We start from the raw sequence: 7,996 nt of genomic DNA, 5'->3' as shown, positions 1-7,996 counted from the left end.
TGTTGTTTTGTGTCGCCAAGGAAGCCTTGGAAAATTTGCAGACCACCTGCTCAAAATCAAGAGATTTGATTGGCTTGCGGATACAAATCACGTGCTTTCAAATTGTTTGCTCCACGCCCTCCGTCACGGTATTTCATCCGCTTGTTGTCATGAGTGGGCCCGGAACCTTTGCAAGTTTCTTCTTACTCCGTTTCGGCACCTCGGGACTTCCAAAACAAAACCCGAGAACGAGTAAGCGAGTTCCAGCTGGTCACCAGATTGCTTTTATACGCGGTAAGACATGACATGACCTCTATTTCGCTCGCAAGTTTCGCTCAAGATCTCGACTTGCCAAGATATCTAGAAAAAAACTTAGCAACTTTTCAGTTGTGGAAAACGCATCATCGCGGCAATCGAACTCCGCTGAGTCACAGTAAATCCTCTCAAGGAAAACTTGGGCGGCAAACACGACTAAATTTCCGGCCTTGTCTGTGGAGGCGGCGTGGCTTACTGCACGTGGTTAGGGCGCTGGATTTGTAATCCGGAGGTCCCAAATTCAGATCCACCTCCCTGCCGCTGGGTGGTCTGATTTTGTTTGGTAGTCCCAAATTCAACTTCTCCAATTGTGGCAACAAGTCAACCTCCAACTAGTTGGGATTTTTAACGAGCTTCTGTTCACTTTTATAATAATAATAATAATAATAATAATAATAATAATAATAATAATAATAATAATAATAATAATAACTTTGTTTAAGTTCGTTTCATAGAACGGTCTGTGCCACATGTTTGGTAGAGTGACGTTACATAAAGCGCCTGGTCTGTACAGTGTTACGCAGCTCTGGTTTTCCTTCAACACGCATAAATCTTTCGCCTTTTACTAAAGATTTCCGTGGAGGAGAACAACTCGAATGAGTCTATAGACGAATTTTTCGTCGCCCTGCCTTTTGGCGGGGCACCTAACTTAAAAGAATGAGTAACTTAGAGTCTGATGGGAATTGTGAAATTACCACCATTTCCGTAACTGCTTCATCACACGGCAAGTCGCACTCTTAGCCTGATCATGAAACTGTTAAGTCATTTTGGTCATATTTGAGCAGCTTGACAAAGAATACCAGCATGACAAAAGTGATTCTTAGTTTAGAAGGTCTGCATGAGTTTACCAGTTAGAAGTTACGTCATTTCTTAGCTATCGTTAACATTTGAGCTATATCTGAGTTATCAGTTGATTTTGACAAATCTCGGTTAACTTTGACTTCTCACTTGCCAAGCAGCGAAAAAAAAAAAGCATTTTCAATTAATACGAAAGTTGCAAAGTATCTTACAGTAACGTACGCTTTACAGATGCGCATGCTCTGAAGTAAGTGTCATAGACCAGACTGTCCCACATGTTTCGCAGAGTGACGTTACACAGAGCGCCTGATCTGTACAGTGTAACGTAGCTCTGGTTTTCCTTCAACACGCATAAATCTTTCGCCTTTTACTAAAGATTTCCGTGGAGGAGAACAACTAGAATGAGTCTATAGACTAATTTTTTGTCGCCCTGCCTTTCGGCGGGGCACCTAATTAAAAGAGTTAAGAACTTTACAACCGCTAGGTGGCTCCCATGGTAACGACCTATTCACTGATGAAGAAATCCGACAGAATTGATAAACGTTCGCAGACTGAAACAGTCAATGGCAACAATGTAAACTCAAATTCGTAACTTGCCATGAGAGCTTCCCAGAGGTTATCTTCACAGAAGAAGAGAATACAAAATGGGCGGGCAGGCTCTTCTCCATTTTTCCTTTCCCTCTTTTTTTCCCCGTGAGGAAACTGCTCGCAGAATACTTTCTTCACTTCTTAACACGTTAGATATTCGTTGGGTGAATGTTCATTGCTCTCACTTTCGCCCAGGTCTCAAACTCTGATCCATTTCGGAAAACAAATTCACATTCTGACTACCGTACAAATTGGTGTGGCACACCACTACAAATTGGTGTGGCACACCTGTACAACTTGGTGTGGCACACCTCTACAAATTGGTGTGACACACCACTACAAATTGGTTTGGCACACCTCTACAAATTGGTGTGGCACACCTCTACAAATTGGTGCGGCACACCACTACAAATTGGTGTGGCACACCTCTACAAATTGGTATGGCACACCTCTACAAATCGGTGTGGCATGTGTTTCCTCTCCAAGATTGACTTTCCTTTAGCTCCTCTAAAAACAAACATTTCAAATCACCAGACGACAGTGAAAAACGTTGCTATAAAAGAAATGACGCCGAGTGATTTAGTATTTAGCGTATTGGCCCGTGTGAATGCCGATCAATATTTATTTGCTTTTCAGCCCACTCAATTTATCTGAATTTCTGGATCTGGCCCTGTTGTCTAGCTTTAATTTGCAATCACACGAAAACTTGCTCCTAGAAGGTATGGTATACATGAACAAGCTTTAAAATCAAATTAAGTTGTGAAAAGGGTTACTTACAAGTCTTTCCTCTGACACTCGACTTGTTGAGAAACTGTACAAGATAAAAACAATTTACAAGTTTCTGTTGAAAAATTAATGCTTGATAGCTTAACAAGGGAGAACTATTTGCTGTTTACACTAGTAAACTAGAAACTTGTCAAAGAAAATTAATAATAGAAATAGAGGATATTACATGTCCGCGCGTGGATACGAATTTTATCTTCGAGTGTTCAACTCGATATCTCACAAGTGATCGCAGCGAACGAGTGAGATATTGAGTTGAACACGAGAAGATAAAATTCGTATCCACAAGTGGGCATGTAATATTCTGTTTATTGTATAAACATGCTAATAACGACGTTTTAGACGATTTTCTTAAGATTTCCGACCAGTTTCCGAAGATTTCCGAAGATTTCCAAATTTGCTCTGAAGACCAGACGCACGCTTCCGAACATTTTCCGAACACTTCCGAACATTTTCCGAAGATTGCCGAATATTGCTGAAAATTGCCGAAGACGACCAAAGAAGATCCGAAGATGTTTCGATCATACATCAACAAATTTAAAAGAAAAATGTTATAAAAAAGGAATGATATCTTCACAGTGTGAAAGATAAAAATAATAGAGAGGTTAAGCATGGCGTTTACGGCAAACGGCAAACGGCAAAAATGAAACTTGTGCCGTCTCTCGTCAGCTGTGTGTACAGTAGAGTGAAATTATTTGTATTTGCAATGAATAGTAGGAGACGTTATTCCATTTTTGTGTGCTTTATTTACGGATTAGAAGAAAAGAACTCAAAATCAAAGGTTATCTTTGCCGGTTGCCGTCTGCCGTTAACGTCATGCTTAACCTCTCTAATATCTTCACTGCGCGCGATGAAGATGTGAATTCCTAGTAAAAGGAAAAATCCTGGTATTTCACTGGTGTTTATATAATAAATATGTATTTTCAAGTAGCCTTCGAACAGGCTCCTGGCGAGGACGGAAAAAATCATTTGGCGAGCGAAGCGAGCGGACGAGCGAGAAACTGAAGAACTCAGAGAGCGAAGCGATCGGGATGGGACGGAGCCTGTTAGCAGGCTAATTTTCAAGGCGCGGCCCAGTCTTAACCGATACCTGAATGGTGGGAAGAGCAAACCATAACGAATATTGTTGACGATGGATTACATTTCTCCATTTTTTTGACGTGAATGCCTTTCCTGTTTAATCTGTGAGACTTAAGCCTATACCAAGAGGGGATCCGATGTATGGTAAATTACCCTATATCCCCTCTTGCTTAAAAGTATACTCGCTTTCCCCTTAGTCGATCGAGGAATAAACTTAAAATAACGAGTGCCAGGAACAAAATGGCCTCCCGAACATTACTGTTGAAGCGGGTTTAGCCCCTTTTGTATTCACACGAATATTTTTGTCAGTGAGATTTCCGTCCCACATTTTTGTTCCACTCAATGGTATTATGGTGGCCCAATCGAAACTGAAGTTGCCAATCCAAAATGAGATTTGACAGATCGATTTCGGCTTCATAATATGCCTTGTTTGCCGTGAAATCACGTTGGAAAGATGTTATTCGTATCAATGGAGGGTAAAGATTGAATGCTGCCTTAGCTGTTTTCAGTTTGCCACTCTCTTTGCCTCCTACAGCTTTCCACGCAGAAGCTCTTTTCGAACTGGTCAACAAATCTGTCGGCATTTTGTTGGTATCTTTAATATAGCCTTGTCCTCTACTAGCTACGTTTTCATTTCGATCGAATTTCAAATCCCTAACTCCTGGCTCCGTACACACTCACAGTACACTTTGGTCATCTGCGATAAAGCTGGCAAAAACCCAATAACAGCGTATTGTCCTTGCTTGCTAAAGAATGTATTACATGTAAATTTATGGCCCAGTTCAGACGTCGTACTTCTGCCTTACCGAACTAAATTCAGGAAATTAAGTTCGACAAACGCACGGCAGAAGCACGGCGTCTGAATCAAACTTTTGAATTAAGTTCGGCAAGCAATTAAGTTGGACAAGCTCTGCCGAGCTACACGACTCTGGCACGACAGCGATTCAAACATCGTGGTTCTGTCGCGCCAAACTAAATTCATAAATTATGTTAATGCATTTTGGCGAGATTGCGTTCCCTCGGGGAGTTAGGAGGAGGAGAATTGTTACGAGGCTTCAGTAAATGCTGAATTTGACTCGACTCTGTACTGTGTCACGACGTCTGAATCAGAGTTGATATCCTGCCGTGCTACAGTTGAACCAAATTACAATTTAGTTCGGCACGGCAGAAGCACGACGTCTGAACTGGGGCTAAGTTACTTTTGTTATTGTCCAGAAACTTTTAATCGTTCCAAGATCGCCGATTGGCTCATTTGAACAATCCAAGCCAACGTTCATTGGTGGAAGCAAATGAACACCCGGAGAACGTAAGTGCGACAAGTGTATTCGATCAAAGTACAGTACCAGCAGTACCATCGTCATAAACAACTTCGGTAATTAAGTACCACATTTCATCATTTCTGTATACAGTATTCTTTTGAAAGGTTGTTCTTACCCTTGCCGAAGGACACAAATTTTAATTGGTTAACAAAATTTAATAATTCAATACGTGACGCATTTAATTCTTTGCGTTTTTTTTCGGCAGCACGTAGCCTGCGTAGCAAGCGTTTCCGTACGAGGAGAACGTGGGCCGCGCGAGGGAGTTTTTCGCATTCGGGCCGCGCGAAAAATGGGAAGGAGCAAAAAGGTGGATGGAGCGGGGTGGGGGAGCGAAGGGAAGAGGTCCCTTCGCTCCCCTCCCCCACTCCCTCCTTCCACCTTTTTTTGCTCGTTCCCATTTTTCGCGCGGCCCGAATGCGAACACCTTCGCGCGGCCCACGTTCGCCTCGTACGGAAACGGTTGCTACGCAGGCTAGCAGCACGTGGTCGATCAGCAGACTTAGCCAATCTTGAACATGGCGTTTAAGGTGCCTTACGTTCTTCTGTCGCTTTTCGTCGTAATCGCCTCGTCTCAGGCTGTTACCGATAAAGAGATCGACGAATTTCTGGATATCTGCATCGACTCCAAATACCACAAAAGTAAACCCGGGCCAGAAGCTGATGTCTTCAACAAGAAGTTTCACTGCACTCCATGGAAAGGCCACGCTTGTTGCACCGCCAACACCACGTTTAATATTCAAGAAGACGGCGCTTTGTCGCTGTATAATATGCATTGGGATCAGTGCAACACTACCATGTCACCGAAATGTCGCAGATACTTCGAGATTGATACGTGTATGTACGAATGCTCGCCTTATATGAAGCCTTGGATCACCGTCGATCCCAACTCAAAGAAGACACGAAAAGAGAGGTTTACAAACGTCCCGATGTGCAAGTCCGACTGCGATGCGTGGTTCGATGCCTGCAAAGACGACTTAACTTGCTCAGACAACTGGGGGAATTACAAAACCTGGAACTGGAAAACTGGAATGTGCAAGATGGAGTGTAAGACCTTCAAGGATTACTTCGGCGACCCCGAAAAATTCTGCAACAAAATCTTCAACTTCTCATGGAAATACACCGAGGGGAAAGCTGGCGACGATTGCATGACTCTTTGGCCGAACGGTACAACAAATATTAACGAGAACGTCGCTCGCAAGCATGCTAAGAGATTGCTGACTACGAAATCTTCGGGATCAAAGGTGGCTGCGGGCTTAATAGCCGTGATTTTACTAGCAGTCTTGGCGTATAATATATGCTAATTTGAATGGATGAAAAAATGGCGCAGTAAATTTACTACGAGCCAGTTTAATAACACGTGGTATGCGTGACATTTACGTTCCGTACAATGTTTGTTACGATTGTTGTTTTCATAATATTAATCGTCTGTCAACCGATGTGTGTATATTTAGGGACTTTTAATATTTAAATTTGTACAATATATATCGATGTTGTTTCCGCACCTTGACTTGCTTCAATGATCTCTGTTGTTTGTGTTCAGCTTTTTGTTGGTTTTCTCCTATCTGTAACAAAATTCTTGATTGTGATTGGTTCTCCATGCACGCCTGTCTCAATCAATGCTCCCTGGTATGGTTGTGTATTGGATACCTATGCCATTACCAGGTCAATTACTGTGCATGAGATTTAATAGCTTCCTTCTCAATGTTCCATACAGTTTTTAACTTGTGAAAACAGTACTGGCTTTTTTGCTCAAAAGACTTTTTTAATCTCCCATTTTGTCATTGATATGGTTAATTAGTAATAGGACCTCATGTCTTACAATTCAGAGAGAAATCATGCTCATTATTTCAAATTGGCCTTAGCGCAGCGTGCTCATCCAATTTCGAAATTACTCGCCTGATTACTTCCTGAGTTGAGTTGAGGTCTAATAATTAAGATTTTGATTACCCTTGGAAGACTTCTGGTTACGGACTAAATTCTCCTTAAGTCAGTGATGGCAAAATGCAAGGGAATAATACAGAGAAATTCAATAATGACCTTGAAACAGAAAAGGATAATCAGTGGTGTTTCAACTTGCCTGCGGAGGATTGGAGTTTTTCTCATTTCTGCCAACAGATCGTGATATGTGGGATGTGAAAATATTGTAGAATGATTATCTTTGATTTCTTGCAATATGCAGGTGTTTTTAGTAACATGTTAAACCGTCTCAAGACAGTGTTTGACCGCAGTTACAAACACCTCTAAGTTTGTCAAAAATACTCCGCTGCATGTCTTATTTTCAACTGTGGAAAATAATGTATGTACGTGGTCAAACACAGTCATTTGAGTCTGATATATTGCTTCTCAGTCGAAACTAAAACTAAGGAGAAATTTTAATTGTAAAAATCTAAGCTACTTAAGATCAGATATCCATACACCGTCATGATCAGACTTTCCTTTATTTAAACTTAATGAATAAATTATTAATTAGTTTGAGAAGTGAATCCATAGGATTCAGTGGAGAAAAACCCCTGGCAATGTGTTTTGTAAAATCTCCAGATTTTCAGTTCTCATGTACTAGCAGGTCTGGGACATGGAAATTATCTTAGATGTACATTTGGCTAGATAAATGTTGTAAAATAAGACATATTCTCTTTGTTACATTCATTATGTTACTGTCTTGCTGAAAGATTTTTTTTTTTGGTTGATGTATTTGATAGGTTGCTGGTTAAACTTCAATACATGGTGGTAGAGAATTGTTTCTTGCAAATAATCACCCAGAAAACTTCCCAGTTAGACAGATAATATATGTAGCAATTAAGTGTAATTGCGAGTTAGCGTTAGAAAGTTGAGTTATTTAATTTCTTCAACATAGTGATTGGACCTGTAGTTTTAATTCTAACTGATGGTTAAGCTTTTATCATTGCAAATTGTGATAATTTCCATTTTACATGTGTTTGTCACAGGAAAATACTGCAAATTAATTCTAAATTTTTAATTTTAGATCTATCTTCCACATTTGAATGTTATTTGCTATTTCAATCATTCTAGTTAGCTATTAATGTATTCGTGTGTAGCAATTATTTTTTTCTACAATAAAAAGTAAAAACAATGAACCAGTTGAATCTACCACATGTATAATTAACATGTAGTAC

At 40.6% G+C, this 7,996-nt stretch overlaps 1 protein-coding gene and 2 non-coding genes across 3 annotated transcripts; all 3 read left to right on the top strand.

Moving 5' to 3' along the window:
* The first annotated feature begins 815 nt into the window (after positions 1 to 815).
* LOC149104108 (U5 spliceosomal RNA) lies at positions 816 to 937 on the top strand. The gene has a single exon (XR_016202250.1). It is a non-coding gene; the product is annotated as a U5 spliceosomal RNA (small nuclear RNA).
* Positions 938 to 1,418: 481 nt separating this feature from the next.
* Positions 1,419 to 1,540, top strand: LOC149104107 (U5 spliceosomal RNA). Its single transcript, XR_016202247.1, has one exon. It is a non-coding gene; the product is annotated as a U5 spliceosomal RNA (small nuclear RNA).
* A 3,757-nt stretch (positions 1,541 to 5,297) lies between these two features.
* LOC110046841 (folate receptor gamma-like) lies at positions 5,298 to 7,957 on the top strand. The gene has a single exon (XM_020752562.2). The coding sequence runs from the start codon at positions 5,378 to 5,380 to the stop codon at positions 6,161 to 6,163; it is 786 nt and encodes a 261-aa protein (XP_020608221.1). The 5' UTR covers positions 5,298 to 5,377; the 3' UTR covers positions 6,164 to 7,957.
* The last annotated feature ends 39 nt before the right edge of the window (positions 7,958 to 7,996 follow it).

Source organism: Orbicella faveolata, unplaced genomic scaffold (assembly GCF_042242905.1).
Source record: "Orbicella faveolata isolate gen_17 unplaced genomic scaffold, um_ofav_v1 contig_35, whole genome shotgun sequence".
In the NCBI taxonomy this organism is placed as follows: domain Eukaryota; kingdom Metazoa; phylum Cnidaria; class Anthozoa; order Scleractinia; family Merulinidae; genus Orbicella; species Orbicella faveolata.
Note: the sequence above shows the minus strand (reverse complement) of the source record. Positions and strands in the feature narration are given on the sequence as shown.

Excerpts from the sequence above, each read along its gene's own strand:
- LOC110046841 (XM_020752562.2), top strand. The coding sequence starts at position 5,378 with ATGGCGTTTAAGGTGCCTTACGTTCTTCTGTCGCTTTTCGTCGTAATC.